This window comes from Chiloscyllium punctatum, chromosome 10 (assembly GCF_047496795.1).
Source record: "Chiloscyllium punctatum isolate Juve2018m chromosome 10, sChiPun1.3, whole genome shotgun sequence".
NCBI classification, from domain to species: Eukaryota; Metazoa; Chordata; class Chondrichthyes; order Orectolobiformes; family Hemiscylliidae; genus Chiloscyllium; species Chiloscyllium punctatum.
Genome location: NC_092748.1, coordinates 123,576,181 through 123,594,892, shown reverse-complemented (window position 1 = coordinate 123,594,892; position 18,712 = coordinate 123,576,181). Strand labels below are relative to the sequence as shown.

The 18,712-nt window shown below is 52.2% G+C and overlaps 2 protein-coding genes across 2 annotated transcripts in view; one reads left to right on the top strand and one right to left on the bottom strand.

Annotated features, from left to right (window-relative positions):
- Positions 1 to 262: 262 nt before the first annotated feature.
- Positions 263 to 18,682, bottom strand: tmem169b (transmembrane protein 169b). The gene is given in 4 exon segments (XM_072580082.1): positions 263 to 8,440; positions 12,049 to 12,163; positions 12,165 to 12,422; positions 18,556 to 18,682. Coding segments are annotated over 3 exon segments (888 nt in total). The 5' UTR covers positions 12,315 to 12,422; positions 18,556 to 18,682; the 3' UTR covers positions 263 to 7,817.
- The window catches only part of xrcc5 (X-ray repair complementing defective repair in Chinese hamster cells 5), a 398,838-nt gene continuing 398,694 nt past the window's right edge, over positions 18,569 to 18,712 (top strand). Inside the window, exon 1 of the mRNA XM_072580078.1 lies at positions 18,569 to 18,701. The gene's annotated coding sequence lies outside the window, so the exon portion shown is untranslated. The remainder of the gene's footprint in view (positions 18,702 to 18,712) is intronic.

The window sequence follows — 18,712 nt, the reverse complement described above, 5'->3', positions numbered from 1 at the left end:
GCAGAACTTGTACAAAACCCTGGTGTACTGTGAGCAAATGTGGGCATCACATATTAGTAAGGACACATTGGTTCCCAACTAATGGCTTGAAAGCCTATTAAAACTACATTTCTCCAAACTTCTAACAAAAGGAAAATTGTGTCTGAAGGACTAGCAATCTGACAATGTATTCAAAAGCAAAATGAAAACAGCTGTTGCTGTTCCCGTTCTTCATTCCATCACAAGATTAAATTATTAAGCATCTGGAGAAGACACAAGCTGATTGAACTGCTAAACATCATTTATTAAGTATACATATAAACAATATTAAAATTTGCATGTGGCATAAAATTGAAGGGTATAGCAATCATTGACAATTGTGCAACACGAGTACAAGTTGGTTATGCAGGATGGTAGTTGTGTGCTGTCCCAGTACATCTTGGAAGTAATGAGGAAATGCATACTGACAGAAGAGCAGTAATCCCTTCTCATGGTGACACACAAGATAGATTTAAAATAGGTAGGACTTATTTATGATGATGTTGCAGTGTTGCGTGCAGCTCTGAGCTTATCAACATTGTATGCATTGGTAAAATGAGGTGCAAGGCACGAGGAGTTTAAATTACCAATAAACAATGACAAGTTATTGGACTTGTGGGGGTGTGTCAAGAGGTGGCACGGCAGAGCTCTTTAAAGTCATGATTAGTTGTAAATATTGTCCAATTGTTTGTGTTAGTTGGGATAGTAACAAAACCAGGGTGGCACGGTGGCTCACATCGCCAGGGACCTGGGTTCAATTCCTGCCTCGGGCAACTGTCTATGTAGAGTTTGCACATTCTCCCATGTTTGTGTGGGTTTCCTCCCAAAATCCAAAGATGTGCCAGTCAGGTGAATTGGCTATGCTAAATTGCCCATAATGTTAGGTGCATTAGTCAAGGGTAAATATAGGGTAGGGAAATGGGTCTGGGTGCCTTACTCTTCTGAAGGTCAGTGGTGACTTGTTGGGCCGAAGTGCCTGTTTCCATACTGTAGGGAACTTAATCTAAAAAAAAAGTTAACATTAGCAAATATAAAAGAATTTTTAAAAAGTATTCCAAAGGGCAATTAAATTGGAAGTTCTACATTTAAAATGATAGTAATGGAATCAGAGGTTTACGAAGCAGATAAAGGCCCTTCGGCCTATTGAGGCTGAGAGTCAAAAACTAACTAACTATTCGAATCACATTTTTCAGCATTTGGCCCATAGCTTTGTATGCCTTCACATCACAAGTATATATCTAAATACTTCAATGTTATAAGTACTAATGGGCAGAGCTACTAGACCGGGTCTGCAGCAAGTGATGATAGAATTTTACTTGACACCATTCTCATCAATCTACCTTGCATATGATATGTGCCTTTGACAGCATTGATAAGAGTGATCATCTCACAGTCCTCATGGAGATGAAATCCTATCTCCATATTGCAGATGCCTTCCAACACATTGTGCAGCATTAGCATCTTATTAACTAGGACAATTTTAAACAAATCTAGCAACTGCAAATTGGATATCTTGAGGCAGCAACAGAATTGTGTTTCAGTGCATAACTCCACAAATTCCATGACTTGCGAGGTACCAGTGTTGGACTGGTGTACAAAGTTTAAAACCACACAACACCAGGTTATAGTCCAACAGGTTTATTTGGAAGCACTAGCTTTCAGAGTGCCACTCCTTCATCAGGTGGTTGTGGAGGTTAAGACATTGCTCACAGAATTTATAGCCAAAGGAGTCCAGTGTCATGGAGATAGGGTACAGTAAGCAATCTTAGATTAAAACTTTCATCTTTTCTAATGGGATATGCTGGTTTCTGTTCTTTGATATGTAAATTCCAGAACTTTTAAAATTACATTCTCAAGGTAGCTTTGTAAACAACAGGTGTTAAGTCTGCCTGTGCCCCAATGCTTTGTCAGACTGACAAACCCTCTGTATAGCTTTACAGAGTATTACATAGATACATGCAGTTTTTGAGCAAAATAAAATGCAATTCTGCGAAAATATTTTCAGCCCATAAGCTAATATGTGTGCGCATGTAGGAGCAACAGGTTTGAGTGTGCGCCTGTGGCTGTGAGTGCACGTGATAGAGTGCATGTGTGTGTAAGCTTGGTGAAGAGTGCGTGAGAGCGTGAGAGCGAGTGAGAGAGATGGGGTATGTGAGAGAGGGAGAGTGTATTGGTGAGAGTGCAGGGGGGGTGCACGAGTGTACATATGAGAGGGGAATCTGCGTAGGGGTGCATGCGCATGGGCATGTATTCTGCAGTGGGGTCACCTGTAGTGTGACATGAACCCAAGTACTCAATGGTGCCCTCATAAGAATAGGGTACGATGCTCAACTCATCGACCGCCAGCTCCAATGTGCCACAGCAAGAAACCGTAATAACAGTGAGGGTATCCTTCGTTACCTAGTACTTCCTGGGTGCCAAACAACTACGCTATGTTCTTCGCAGCCTGCAACACATTATCCATAGGATGAGCTCTCTCCCCAGACCTTGCCCATGCCTCCACTTCTCACCTTTAAATCACCAAATCTTAAACAGATCATGACTCATAGCAAACTGCCCAGCTTTCAGGACACCACCACCATACAACCCTGCCACGTCTTGCGGCAGATCACCATTACACGTGGGGACATCTCCCACCATGTACGTGGTGAATACTCATGTGACTAAGCCAACATGGTCTATCGCATACACTGCAGGCAAAGATGCCCTGAGGCATGGTACATTGGCGAGCAGACATTGCGACAATGGATGAACAGACACCACTCAACAATCACCAGGCAGGAGTGTTCCATCCCAGTCAGGGAGAACTTCAGCTGTACGGGACATTCAGCCTCTGACCTTTGGGTGACTATCCTCCAAGGTGGACTTCGGCACAAGCAACAACAGAGTGGCTAAGCAGAAGCTGATAGCAAAGTTTGGTATTCGGTGGGAATGCCCTCAATTGGGACAGTGAGTTCATGGTGCACTACAGGTGACCCCACCACACGATAGACTCTCACACTTCTACATACACACACACACACACCAATGTTGACCCTCCGTCATACGCACACACATATAACCTTTCACTCACACCAACACACACACACACCCTCTCACCCATATCCCGTCACACACACACTTAACCAAGACACACAGCTACACACTCAATCTGTCGCTTCTCCATGCGCACACATAAGCTTATGGGGTGAATTTGTTATTGCAGAGTGACATTTTATTTTGCTCAAAAACTGCATGAATCCATGTAAAACTCAAACTATACAGAGGGTTTGTCAGTCTGACATAGCATTCGGACACAGACAGACTTCATACATACTGTTTAAAAAGCTGAGCTATCTTGAGAATGTAATTGAAAAGAAGCTCTGTGATTTACATATTAAAGAACACAAATCAGCATATCCCACTAGAAAAGATGGAAGTTTTAACCCAAGATTGTTTACTGTACCCCATTTCCATGACACTGGACTTCTTTGGCTATAAATTCTGAGGAGAAAGTGAGGACTGCAGATGCTGGAGATCAGAGCTGAAAATGTGTTGCTGGAAAAGCGCAGATCAGGCAGCATCCAAGGAACACGAGAATCGACGTTTCGGGCATCAGCCCTTCTTCAGGAAAAGATTGGTGCACCTTAGGTCTTTCACTGTGTCTCACAGCTGCAAACACACAACATGGGTGCTGGGGGAAAAAAGCACTACCGCAATTAGGTGGTAGCGTGGGGAGGGGGGGGGGGAAGGAAAAAAATAATAAACAAGAAAAAAAAGAAAACAGGATGGTCAGACATCCTGTTCACAAACAGTTGGCTCTGAGGGAGCTAGATGAATGTGAAGGACTTTGCACATGTAAATAAAGAGTGACTTGGTGACTACCTCTGTGGAGTTACTTCAAGACGCAAGTTTAGTTTTTACACAGTGATGGTAAGTGCCTGGAATGCATTGACAGAGGTGGTTATGGACAGAAACAACAGCAATGTTTAAGAGGCATCTTGACAGATACATGAATAGGCAGGAAATAAGAAAATATGGGCAAGGTAAAGGCAAAAGTTTTAGAAAAAGGAGAAAGCGAAGACTGCAGATGGTGGAGAGCAGAGTTGAAAAGTCTGGTGCTGGAAAAGCACAGCTAGTCAGGCAGCATCTGAGGAGTAGGAAAGTCGATGTTTCGAGCATAAGCTCTTCATCAGGAAACAGGTTTAGAAAGACAACATAAGTTAGTGGAGGTTTGTTGGTCCAAAAGACTGTTCTTGTACAGTCCTGATGAAGGGCTTTTGTCCAAAATATCGATTTTCCTGCTCCGTGGATGCTGCCTGGCCTGCTGTGCTTTCCCAGCACTGCTCTAATCTTCACCCTGTTCTTGTATAGTACTGTTTGTTCAATGGATCAAAACCCCCACCATGTCCAGTTGTGAACGATTGTTGATGGGGCTTGATAAGTATGGAAGAACCTTAGTTAGCTGATACACAAGGGTAGGGAGCATTTCGTTTGGTTAATCAAATTCCAGATAACCGAATGCTAGTTAACAACTTTTAGCCAAGCATCGGGATCTTGCGATTTTGCCAGATAATCTGGTAATCGGATAATTGAAGTTCCTCTGGCATTACCATCTGCAATGATGGGAGAGCCAGCACATCAGGGCTAAAGACAAGATTGATGCATTTGTAACCAACTTCAACCAGGTTTGTTCAGTGGATGATCCATCTTTGCCTCCTTGTGAGTGTTTTCAGCTATTTTGTGGTAACATGAAGGGCAAATTGAATTGGCTGAAGACTGGCCCTGACAATTTCAGCAATAGTTCTGAAGACTTATGCATCAGAATTAGCCCCAACCATCAACAAGTAGTTCCAGACTGCAATAACAGTAGCATGTGGCCAGTGATGTGGAAATTGAGTCATGTTCATGCCATTCTATTATCAGGAGATTATGAGTTCATCCAAAAGAGAATCTAATTCCTTCACATTCAAATGGCATTATTATTGCTGAAATCTCCTCCATGAACATTCTGTCTAATAGAATCATAGAATACTGAGTGTGGAATCAGGCCAATCAGCCATTGAGTCCACATCGACTCTCCAAAAAGCATCCCAACCAAAACCACCCCTCTAACCTATCAACTTTGGACACTATAGGCAATTCAGCATGGTCAATCCACATAACCTCCACATCTTTGGATTGTGGGAGGAAACTGGGGTACTCAGGAAACCTATGCAAACAAAGGGAGAATGTACAAACTCTGCATAGAGAATCATCAGAGGATAAAACTGAACCCTGGTCCCTGGTGCTGAGAGACAGAAATGCTAACCACTGAGCCACTGTGCCACTCTGCAGATTGACCAGAAACTGAACTGGGTCAAATAAATCCTATAGCTAAATGCATATATCAGAGGCTAGAAATTCTGTGGTAACTTACTTTCTGACTCCCCAAATGACCTACAAGGCACAAGTCAGGAGTGTGATGGAATACTCCATATTTGCCTGCATGAGTGCAGCTGGAACTACACTAAAGAAGCTTGACACCATCCAAGACCAAGCTTGATTGGCAGCCCAGCCACCACCACATGACTCTATCAGCAATTCAAAATGGCAGCAGTATATACAATCTACCTATGATATACTGCAACACCACACAACAGCTCTTTGATAGCAGCTTCCAAACCAAAGACCTATCACTTAGAAGGATAAGGCAGCTGAACACCACCACCTGCAATTTATCTTTTAAGTCACATGCCAAGTTGACTTTTAATGATATCATCACCACACGTAGATAGCAGTGGTTGATGATGGTGGTGGGAAGAAGATGGTGAGAGATCTTAAATAAACATTAGTCAGTGATATCCACATCCTATGAACAAATAAAAACTCATATCATTTGTTATTCATTTGAACACTAACATATAAAGTACTGGATTCAGCCACAAATCATTTAACAAAAGATATAATAATTGCTGGGGTGGTAAATAATGAGGCGGATACCCTTAGATTACAGCAGGATATAGACTGGCTGGTCAGATGCAAAAGCACAGCAGGTCAGACAGCATCCAAGCAGCAGGAAATTCTAGTTTCGGGCAAAAGCCCTTCATCAGGATGATGAAGGGAGTTTGCCCGAAACGTCAATTTTCCTGCTCCTCGGATGCTGCCTGACTTGCTGTGCTTTTCCAGCACCACTCTAATCTTGACTCTAATCTCCAGCATCTGCAATCTTCACTTTTGCCTGGCTGGTCAGATGGTTTGATCAGTGGCAAATGGAATTCAATCCTATTTATTGTGAGTCAATTCCCCTGGGCAGGCAAATAAGGCAAGGAATGTGTTACAAATGGTAGGACACTGGGAAATACTGAGAATCAAAAGGATCTTGGTGTGCATGTTCACTGGCCCCTAGTGGGGCTGATTGACAAAGTGGTTAAGGCGGCATGAGATACTCGCCTTTACTGGTCCAGGCATAGCATTTAAGAGCAGGGAAGTGACATTAGAATTGTATAAAACATTAATTCTCTAGCTGTGCCCAAAATCATACACAGTTCTAGAATACTGGAGTTATGCAATTGCATTGGAGAGGGTGCAGAAGAGATTTATCAAGATGTTTTCTGGCTTGGAGGGTTTTAGTCAAGAAGAAAAATTGAATAGACTGGGATTGTTTTCTTTGAAACACTGAATGATATAAAATCAGATAACTCAGTACAGACAAGGACATATTAGTGGGTTTAAAGTCAAAAGACAGCACTTAATTAAGATGCAGGAATGATTAAATGTGACAACCTGCTGGTGCCAAGCTGGACGTGGAACCAGAGCACTGTAGGAGCTAAACAAATTGCTCCCACCACAGTTTGTACTAATTGAGAAGTTGCATACTTATGACCACCAAGTGGCGTGCTTGATGCAAGACCGAAATTTGAAGCATAGGAAAATTGACCTGGTTCAATCTGGACATGGAAAGGTATTCAGTTACATTATTAAATTAAGCTCTTTTATAGCTTTAATGATTGAAGAGTGAATATTCTACAGAAATGATGTAAATTATCTTTATTCTATGATCTAGTATTATGAATGTGATAAGCTTTAAATTAACTAAATGTTAAATGGTGCGTCAAGGCCTTAAGATCCCCTGAAATATTAAAGTTTATGGTGAATTGCCGCATTACCTTTTGTCGTCATGTTGGATTTAACCATAGAACAAAATTACATCCCAGCAGTCACGATTTCTCTTCGATTAGGCCTTTAACACAGTTGAAGTATAATTAGCATAGGCAGTTACTTAGCAGTATAATCATGGCTCATTTAAAAAAAAAATCAATAGAGTAAACCCTGCTAATATACCCTAAACCTTTAGTAGCCTTTTAGTGTTTGCAAATAAGCTACTCCATTAAAAAATAAAGTAACAGTATTGCAGGGAAAGCACAGGCCAGCACCTTCAAACGTTAAAATAAATAAATAAGTTAAATAGCAATTCTTCTCCATTTGACCTGATACCATTATTTGTAACTTCTTGCACTTGAGTAGGGTCAGACCCTGCATTGAGAGTGTGATAATTCAAACTTGGGTATTCTAGCTCCAGGAACTAAGTAATAGTGGGAACTGGCAAAAGGCAAACAAGCCTCCCATGCATTAGCAGAGACATGAGTCTTACATGGTTATGCTTATTGATCTAAACAGCTTAAATTTCTTCCTAAAAGCAGATGTTAGTTACGTGCATCTGAATACTACAAAGTCAAACAACATTACAGGGGCAGAGTAAATTCACTCAAAACTTCATTTCATTTCAAAATCTTAAGCAGTTTCTTCGGTCAGGTGCTTTCTCTCTGGATCAATGTTCTTTAAACAGCAGATGTCTGCTCCCTTGCTGGTGCTGCCTTACAGGACAGACTACCTGAAACATTGTCAGAATCCAGCAGCTCCACAATGCTATACGGGGAACAATCCTCCAGACCAAGTTTCCCAGACAACCAGCCACAGAAACCTTTCTCCAAGTCTCGCACTGCTTGCCACCACTCACCAAATGACCAGGATATCTGTGTCACGGTTGTGTACACAGCAAGGGACACAGACATTGCTACAATTAGCACTGGGTAAAAAATAATCAGAAAGGGGCAAATTGTAATCTTATGCCAGAAGGACCGTTCCTCATTGTAAACCAAGAAAATGTTATACCAGGTAATGGTTCCATAATAAAAGGACATGACAAAGGACAACACAAAGACCACTGGAGCACACACAAGGCTCCATATGACAACATGAGGACCTCTATGCAGCCCTACATCACATGCTTTTTTTGTGCCTTTTTCTTCAGGCTGTAGGGGCTCCTTTGACTTGGCTAGTTCCTGGAGCTCTTTCTCAGTTAGCGTTACATGGATGTCCACCATCTGTCCCTTCTTCTTGCCACGGGTGATTGTGCCAGTTAGTGTTACATATCTGCTGTCAGTTGGTACGCTCCAGCCACCTATCTCACAAACAACATAAGATTTTATCAACCTGAAATATAAACATTTTCTTCACATTTCATTTGAGGCTCAGACAGTGATCACATGCAAGCTGATGTTTTGTACAACGTTCTTTCCTCAGTGACATTATATATCACAACTCAGAATATTAGGAGAGAAGGGCCCCATCAGAAACAGCAACACTGGATTATTCCATAACCATTCAGCCCACGATTTCATTAAGCTCTTTCAACTTTATGATATTCAATTTCCAATTTCCTGCTCTCACTTGAGGTCCTCTAATATTCTTCATTCAGGAGGTTTTACATTCCAGTTAAGCACAGTTTTCCCCTGTAGCTTTGAAGACTGAAGGATGACATTATAGTGATTTATAAAATCATGAGACACACAGACAGGGCGAATAGCCAAGGTCTTTTCCCCAGAATAGGGGAGTCCAAAAATAGAAGGCATAGGTTTAAAGTCAGAGGGAAAAGATTTAGAAAAGAACCTGAAGGACAACCTTTTCATGCAAAGGCTGCTGCATTTATGGAATGAACTGCCAGAGGAACTGGTGGAGGCTGGTACAATTACAACATTTAAAATGCATAAATAGGAAGGGCTGAGGGGGATATGGGCTGAATGCTGACAAATGGGGCTAGATTAATTTGGGATATTTGGTAGGTATGGATGAATTGGACTAAAGGGTCTGTACAAGACTGGCAGAAAACATGATATCAAATGAAAACTGACAGGTAGCTCTGTGGGTATAAACAAAGCTCTTAAATAATATGTTGCCTCTCTGGTGCTAGGGTCCGGCATGTCTCTGAATGGCTGCAAGGTAGTCTGAAGGGGAAGGTGAACAGCCAGTAGTCATGACATCTGTACCAATTACATTGGTAAAGAAAAAGAGGTCCTGTCACAGGAATTAAGAAAAGTGGTTGCAGATTAAAGCAGAAGACAATTAAGAATGCAATTCCCCAAATTACTTCCACTGCTATGCCCAACTGAGTATAGGAATAAGATAGGTCAGATGAACACATGGCTACAGGGATGGGATAAGGGAGGGTGCTTTAGATTGTTAGATCATTGGGACAGTTTCTGGGGGCAGGTGGGACCTGTACAAGCTGGACAGATTGCACCTGAACTGGAATGGGTCCAATATTCTTGTTGGGATATTTGCTTGTACCATTGAAAAGGTTTTAAACTACTTTGGGATGGGGTTGGGGCAGAATCAATTTAAAATCAGGAGTATCGTTCAGATATAGAATACCAGGTCAGTCAGTCTGGCAGAGAAAACATGATCATGATCATGATAAGGTACATGGGAGGTCAGGAAAGTAAAATTGTATCTATTTTAATGCAAGGACCCTGACTGATAAGGCAGAATAATTTACAGAATCAAACAGTGTGGTGCTGGAAAAGCACAGCCGGTCAGGCGACATCCGAGGAGCAGGAGAGTCGACGTTTTGGGCTTCATCACTTTCTTCGAGAAGAATTTACAGTTTTGGTCACCATTTGGGAATACTTGTTGCGATCACTAAGACATGGTTGAAGGACGTGACTGTCAGCTCAACATTCCAGAGTATAAAAGTTTCAGGTGCAATGGGGCTGATGTAAGAGAGTCAGGAATGTTGCATTAATACAAATGAGGCTGTATGGGTAGAGGTTAAAGATTTTTTAAAAAAGGATGATTACCTTGTTTGGATTATATTACAGGCCTCCAAAAAGAGGGAGATGTAGGAACAGATATGTAGGCAAATCTCAGAGAGGTGAGACTGGAATAGGGTTATGGGGATTTCATCTTTGTTTACTAACAAGTAACGCATGCACCACACAAATGCCGGTAATGACCACCTCAAAAGTAGAGAAAGTTAATCACTGCTCCTTGACATTCAATGGTGTACCATCACTGAATCCCCCACCATCAATATCCCTGGGGTTACCACTGGCCAGAAACTCAACTTATCTTGTCACAAACACAGTGGCTACAAGAACAGGTCAGAGGTTAAGAAAACTATAGTGAGTAACTCACTTCCTGACTCCTTAAAGCCTGTCCACCATCTGCAAGGCACTAGTCACGAGTTTGATGGAATACTCCCCACTTGCCTGTATGAGTGTAGCTCCAACAACACTCAAGAAGCTTGACATCAAACAGGATAAAGCAGCCTGCTTCATTGGCATCATATCCAAAAACTTTCACTTCCTCCACCATTGACAGTCAGCAGTGGCACTGTGTACATTGCAGAAATTCGCTGAATGAAGAGCCATAGGCCCGTTCTGAGGAAGGGTCACCAGAGCCAAAGCGTTAGCTTTGATTTCTCTTCAGATGTTGCCAGACCTGCTGAGATTTTCTAACAACTTCTGTTTTCATCTTAGTTTGAAATGATTAGATGGGGTCTAATATTTACAGTGCACCCAGGAGAACTTTTATGCCAGTACATATAGTCCAACTAGAGATGTGCAGTGCTTGACCTAATTCCGAGATTAGTTTTATTCCCGAAGATCAGGATTAACCCTATCAAGTGGTTGTAGTGTCAGTGGGAAAATATTTTGGGGGGTAGTGACAACTCTACGTTTCATAGTCAAGTGGGCGGCACGGTGGCATAGTGGTTAGCAGAGGTTTCCTCCGGGTGCTCCGGTTCCCTCCCACAATCCAAAAATGTGCAGGTTAGGTGAATTGGCCATGCTAAATCACCCGTAGTGTTAGGTGAAGAGATAAATGTAGGGGAATGGGTCTGGGTGGGTTGTGCTTCGGCAGCTTGGTGTGGACTTGTTGGGCCGAAGGGCCTGTTTCCACACTGCAAGTAATCTAATCTAATCATTAGGATAACGTTAAGTGTCTAAACTGGTGAAGGCAGATTTCAATATCATTAGACAGGATCTGGCAAACAGACTACTGGTAGGTAAGTCTACAGTTAGAAAGTGGGAGACATGGTGGGGAGACATGGTGGGGCGACATGGTGACTTAGTGGTTAGCACTGCAGCCTCACAGCACAAGGGCCCCAGGTTCAATTCCAGCCTCTGGTCTGCGTGGAGTTTTCACATTCTCCCCACATCTGCATGGGTTTCCTCCCACAATCCAAAGATGTGCAGATTAGGTGAATTGGCCATGCGAAATTTCCCATAGTGTTAGGTGAAGGGGTAAATGTAGGGGAATGGGTCTGGGTGGGTTGCTCTTTGGAGGGTCGGTGTGGACTTGTTGGACTGAAGGGCCTGTTTCCCCACTGTAAGTAATCTAATCTAAAGTAGTATAATGAGAATTCAAGGCTAGCATGTTCTTTTCAGAGTGAAGGGCAATGGCAGCAAGTCCAGGGAACACTGGATGACAAGAGCTACAGAGTCTGAAGAAAAAGAAGGAAGTCTACATTAGGCTCAGAGCATTAAAAAGGGAGCCCCTTCACAAGTGCAGAGAGTTTTGAGCATTGCTTAAAAAAGAAATTATGAGGGCAAAAAGGGGCCACAAAATCTCTTTGGCATATAAAGATTAAGGAAATCCCAAAGGCATTTTATAAATATATTTAAGTGCAAGAGGCCAGGGGGGGAAATAAGTGAGCCTATTAGAGGCCAAATGGACAACCTATGCTTGGAGCCAGAGGATGCGGATGCAGTTAGAATCTATCTGTAGTACCTTCTAAACTGGGAGGACACAGAAAGTTAGTCTGCTCCTCTGTGTTCTTGGCTGTGGTGTCTGGGTCATGCTGATCTTCTTCCACTCTCTCGCTTCCTGTGCGGTAGATTATAATGGGACTCTGGTCTTGGCTCTTTCTTCTTTTTCTTCTTCCGCTCCATAGTAGCATCACCTTCCTTCTCAATTATCCCAGTCACAGCTTTGTGTGGTGAGCTCTGGTGTGTCCCATGAGCTGTTTGCTCCATGCTGATGTTGTTTTGGGGCATCTTGGTGTGAATTGCAACTGATAAGTCACATTATAGACAAGCTATTATTGCTTCCCACAAGGACGACACAACCTGGCTTGCACATACCTTTGGCCTCCTGTGTTAAAACTGACAGGTTAAACAGCAAATCACTGAGAAGTTAAAAAAAGTGACAAACATACAAATAAGAAATCATAGAATCCCTTCAGGATGGAAGGAAATCATCTGAACTATTGAGTTCACTCCGATGCTCCAAAGAACATGCAAACCCCACCAACCCCCAGCTCACCCATCCAACTCTTCCCCCACCCGCACCCCCTCCTCTTCCCTCCCCCGCTCACTCCATCCATCTCTTCCCCGCTCACCCTTCCTCCTCACCCATCCATCCATCTCTCCCACCCCCCCCCCAGCTCACCCCTTCATCTCTTGCCCCTCCTCCTCTCCCCAACCCCTCCTACATTCCCACCCCCCAACTCGCCCCTCCTCCTCCCCCACCCCGCCCCTCCGTCCCTGCCCCCCTCCCCCCACCCCTCCCTCCCCCCCCACCCCTCCCCTCCTCCTCCCCCACCCGCCCCTCCGTCCCCTGCCCCCCCTCCTCCCCCACCCCCCCTCCCCCCTCCTCCCCCACCCCGCCCCTCCCCCCTCCTCCCCCACCCCGCCCCTCCCCCCTCCTCCCCCCCCCCCCCTCCCCCTCCCCCCCCTCCACCCCTCCTCCCCCACCCCGCCCCTCCTCCCTCACCCCGCCCCTCCTCCCTCACCCCGCCCCTCCTCCCCCCCGCCCCCTCCTCCCCTACCCCGCCCCTCCTCCCCCGCCCCTCCTCCCTCCTCCCCACCCCTCCCCCCCCGCCCCTCCTCCCTCCTCCCCCACCCCTCCCCCCCCCGCCCCTCCCCCACCCCGCCCTCCCCCCTCCTCCCCACCCCGCCCCTCCTCCCCTCCCCACCCCTCCCCTCCCCCTCCCTCCTCCCTCCTCCCCACCCCGCCCCTCCCCCCCTCCTCCCCCACCCCGCCCCTCCCCCTCCTCCCCCCCGCCTCCCCCACCCCGCCCCTCCCCGCCTCCCTCCTCCCCCACCCCGCCCCTACCCCCTCCTCCCCCACCCCGCCCCTACCCCCTCCTCCCCCCCTCCTCCCCTCCTCCACCCCGCCCCTACCCCCTCCTCCCCCACCCCGCCCTACCCCCCTCCCCCCCTACCCCTACCCCTCCTCCTCCCTACCCCTCCTCCCCCCCCCTACCCCCTCCTCGTCTCCCTCCTCCCTACCCCCTCCTCCTCCCCACCTCCTCCCCGCCCTCCTCCCCTACCCCCTCCTCCCCCACCCCCGCCCCTCCTCCCCTACCCCTCCTCCCCCACCCCGCCCCTCCTCTCCTACCCCCTCCGTCTCTACCCCCTCCTCCCCTACCCCCTCCTCCCCCGCCCCTCCTCCTCCCCTACCCCCTCCTCCCCCACCCCGCCCCTCCTCTCCTACCCCCTCCTCCCCCACCCCGCCCCTCCTCTCCTACCCCCTCCGTCTCTACCCCCTCCTCCCCTACCCCCTCCGTCTCCGTCTCTACCCCCTCCTCCCCTACCCCCTACCGTCTCCGTCTCTACCCACTCCTCCCCTACCCCTCCGTCTCCGTCTCTACCCCCTCCTCCCCTACCCCCTCCGTCTCCGTCTCTACCCCCTCCTCCCCTACCCCCTCCGTCTCCGTCTCTACCCCCTCCTCCCCTACCCCCTCCGTCTCCGTCTCTACCCCCTCCTCCCCTACCCCCTCCGTCTCCGTCTCTACCCCCCTCCTCCCCTACCCCCTCCGTCTCCGTCTCTACCCCCTCCTCCCCTACCCCCTCCGTCTCCGTCTCTACCCCCTCCTCCCCTACCCCCTCCGTCTCCGTCTCTACCCCCTCCTCCCCTACCCCCTCCGTCTCCGTCTCTACCCCCTCCTCCCCTACCCCCTCCGTCTCTACCCCCTCCTCCCCTACCCCCTCCGTCTCCGTCTCTACCCCCTCCTCCCCTACCCCCTCCGTCTCCGTCTCTACCCCCTCCTCCCCTACCCCCTCCGTCTCCGTCTCTACCCCCTCCTCCCCTACCCCCTCCGTCTCCGTCTCTACCCCCTCCTCCCCTACCCCCTCCGTCTCCGTCTCTACCCCCTCCTCCCCTACCCCCTCCGTCTCCGTCTCTACCCCCTCCTCCCCTACCCCCTCCGTCTCCGTCTCTACCCCCCTCCTCCCCTACCCCCTCCGTCTCCGTCTCTACCCCCTCCTCCCCTACCCCCCTCCGTCTCCGTCTCTACCCCCTCCTCCCCTACCCCCTCCGTCTCCGTCTCTACCCCCTCCTCCCCTACCCCCCTCCGTCTCCGTCTCTACCCCCTCCTCCCCTACCCCCTCCGTCTCCGTCTCTACCCCCTCCTCCCCTACCCCCTCCGTCTCCGTCTCTACCCCCCTCCTCCCCTACCCCCTCCGTCTCCGTCTCTACCCCCTCCTCCCCTACCCCCTCCGTCTCCGTCTCTACCCCCTCCTCCCCTACCCCCTCCGTCTCCGTCTCTACCCCCTCCGTCTCCGTCTCTACCCCCTCCTCCCCTACCCCCTCCGTCTCCGTCTCTACCCCCTCCTCCCCTACCCCCTCCGTCTCCGTCTCTACCCCCTCCTCCCCTACCCCCTCCGTCTCCGTCTCTACCCCCCTCCTCCCCTACCCCCTCCGTCTCCGTCTCTACCCCCTCCTCCCCTACCCCCTCCGTCTCCGTCTCTACCCCCTCCTCCCCTACCCCCTCCGTCTCCGTCTCTACCCCCTCCTCCCCTACCCCCTCCGTCTCCGTCTCTACCCCCTCCTCCCCTACCCCCTCCGTCTCCGTCTCTACCCCCTCCTCCCCTACCCCCTCCGTCTCCGTCTCTACCCCCTCCTCCCCTACCCCCTCCGTCTCCGTCTCTACCCCCTCCTCCCCTACCCCCACCGTCTCCGTCTCTACCCCCCTCCTCCCCTACCCCCCTCCGTCTCCGTCTCTACCCCCTCCTCCCCTACCCCCTCCGTCTCCGTCTCTACCCCCTCCTCCCCTACCCCCTCCGTCTCCGTCTCTACCCCCTCCTCCCCTACCCCCTCCGTCTCCGTCTCTACCCCCTCCTCCCCTACCCCCTCCGTCTCCGTCTCTACCCCCTCCTCCCCTACCCCCTCCGTCTCCGTCTCTACCCCCCTCCTCCCCTACCCCCTCCGTCTCCGTCTCTACCCCCCTCCTCCCCTACCCCCTCCGTCTCCGTCTCTACCCCCTCCTCCTCCCCTACCCCCTCCGTCCCTACCCTCCCTCCGTCCCTACCCCCTCCTCCTCCCCTACCCCCTCCGTCTCCGTCCCCTACCCCCCACCGTCTCCGCCCCTACCCCCACCGTCTCCGCCCCTACCCCCCACCGTCTCCGCCCCTACCCCCACCTCCCCTCCGTCTCCGCCACTACCCCCTCCTCCCCTCCGTCTCCGCCCCTACCCCCCTCCTCCCCTCCGTCTCCGCCCCTACCCCCTCCTCCCCTCCGTCTCCGCCCCTACCCCCTCCTCCCCTCCGTCTCCGCCCCTACCCCCTCCTCCCCTCCGTCTCCGCCCCTACCCCCCTCCTCCCCTCCGTCTCCGCCCCTACCCCCTCCTCCCCTCCGTCTCCGCCCCTACCCCCCTCCGCCCCTACCCCCCGTCCGCCCCTACCCCCTCCGCCCCTACCCCCTCCGTCTCCGCCCCTACCCCCTCCGCCCCTACCCCCTCCGTCTCCGCCCCTACCCCCCTCCTCCCCTACCCCCTCCGTCTCCGCCCCTACCCCCTCCGCCCCTACCCCCTCCGTCTCCGCCCCTACCCCCTCCTCCCCTACCCCCTCCGTCTCCGCCCCTACCCCCCTCCTCCCCTACCCCCTCCGTCTCCGCCCCTACCCCCTCCTCCCCTACCCCCTCCGTCTCCGCCCCTACCCCCTCCTCCCCTACCCCCTCCGTCTCCGCCCCTACCCCCTCCTCCCCTACCCCCTCCGTCTCCGCCCCTACCCCCTCCTCCCCTACCCCCTCCGTCTCCGCCCCTACCCCCCTCCTCCCCTACCCCCTCCGTCTCCGCCCCTACCCCCCTCCTCCCCCTACCCCCTCCGTCTCCGCCCCTACCCCCTCCGTCTCCGCCCCTACCCCCTCCTCCCCTACCCCCTCCGTCTCCGCCCCTACCCCCTCCTCCCCTACCCCCTCCGTCTCCGCCCCTACCCCCTCCTCCCCTACCCCCTCCGTCTCCGCCCCTACCCCCTCCGTCTCCGCCCCTACCCCCCTCCTCCCCTACCCCCTCCGTCTCCGCCCCTACCCCCTCCTCCCCTACCCCCTCCGTCTCCGCCCCTACCCCCCTCCTCCCCTACCCCCTCCGTCTCCGCCCCTACCCCCTCCTCCCCTACCCCCTCCGTCTCCGCCCCTACCCCCTCCTCCCCTACCCCCTCCGTCTCCGCCCCTACCCCCTCCTCCCCTACCCCCCTCCGTCTCCGCCCCTACCCCCTCCTCCCCTACCCCCTCCGTCTCCGCCCCTACCCCCTCCCTCCCCTACCCCCTCCGTCTCCGCCCCTACCCCCTCCTCCCCTACCCCCTCCGTCTCCGCCCCTACCCCCCTCCTCCCCTACCCCCTCCGTCTCCGCCCCTACCCCCCTCCTCCCCTACCCCCTCCGTCTCCGCCCCCTACCCCCTCCTCCCCTACCCCCTCCGTCTCCGCCCCTACCCCCTCCTCCCCTACCCCCCTCCGTCTCCGCCCCTACCCCCTCCTCCCCTACCCCCTCCGTCTCCGCCCCTACCCCCTCCTCCCCTACCCCCTCCGTCTCCGCCCCTACCCCCTCCTCCCCTACCCCCTCCGTCTCCGCCCCTACCCCCCTCCTCCCCTACCCCCTCCGTCTCCGCCCCTACCCCCTCCTCCCCTACCCCCTCCGTCTCCGCCCCTACCCCCTCCTCCCCTACCCCCTCCGTCTCCGCCCCTACCCCCTCCTCCCCTACCCCCTCCGTCTCCGCCCCTACCCCCTCCGTCTCCGTCCCTACCTCCGTCTCCGCCCCTACCCCCTCCGTCTCCGTCCCTACCCCCTCCTCCCCTACCCCCTCCGTCTCCGTCCCTACCCCCTCCTCCCCTACCCCCTCCGTCTCCGTCCCTACCCCCTCCTCCCCTACCCCCTCCGTCTCCGTCCCTACCCCCCTCCTCCCCTACCCCCTCCGTCTCCTCCCCTACCCCCTCCGTCTCCGTCCCTACCCCCTCCGTCTCCGTCCCTACCCCCTCCGTCTCCGTCCCTACCCCCTCCGTCTCCGTCCCTACCCCCTCCTCCCCTACCCCCTCCTCCCCTACCCCCTCCGTCTCCGTCCCTACCCCCTCCTCCCCTACCCCCTCCTCCTCCGTCCCTACCCCCTCCGTCTCCGTCTCTACCCCCTCCTCCCCTACCCCCCTCCGTCCCTACCCCCTCCTCCCCTACCCCCTCCGTCTCCGTCCCTACCCCCTCCGTCTCCGTCCCTACCCCCTCCTCCCCTACCCCCTCCGTCTCCGTCCCTACCCCCTCCGTCTCCGTCCCTACCCCCTCCGTCTCCGTCCCTACCCCCTCCTCCTCCGTCCCTACCCCCCCTCCTCCTCCGTCCCTACCCCCTCCTCCTCCTCCTCCGTCCCTACCCCCTCCTCCTCCGTCCCTACCCCCTCCTCCTCCGTCCCTACCCCCTCCGTCTCCACCCCCTCCGTCTCCGTCCCTACCCCCTCCGTCTCCACCCCCTCCGTCTCCGTCTCTACCCCCCTCCGTCTCCACCCCCTCCGTCTCCGTCTCTACCCCCTTCCGTCTCCACCCCCTCCTCCCCCACCCCTTCCGTCTCCACCCCCTCCTCCCCCACCCCTTCCGTCTCCACCCCCTCCTCCCCCACCCCTTCCGTCTCCACCCCCTCCTCCCCCACCCCTTCCGTCTCCACCCCCTCCTCCCCCACCCCTTCCGTCTCCACCCCCTCCTCCCCCACCCCTTCCGTCTCCACCCCCTTCCGTCTCTACCCCCTCCTCCCCCACCCCTTTCCGTCTCTACCCCCTCCTCCCCCACCCCTTCCGTCTCTACCCCCTCCTCCCCCACCCCTTCCGTCTCTACCCCCTCCTCCCCCACCCCTTCCGTCTCTACCCCCACCCCCAGCTCGCTCCTCCATCTCTCCCCCCAAGCTCCCCCCTCTCCTCCCATACCTCCTCCTCCCTTATTCCTCCGCGTTCTCTTCTTATAAAGATGTCACCTTCCCTTCCCATACCACCAACTTCACAACTGGGACTAGATACTCCTCACATTTCCGGTTTGTTTTAATTACCTTTCTCATTCAGCTTCCAGCCTCTCTTAACGCAGCGGTTGTGGATGAACGTTCAGATCCGGGATGGCTCGCCAAAGGCCGTGTTTTGGGGAGGGTGCGAAATAACCGGATCTCACCTTTACCAACATGGCGCCGAATAGCTTCCGGTAAGAATCAC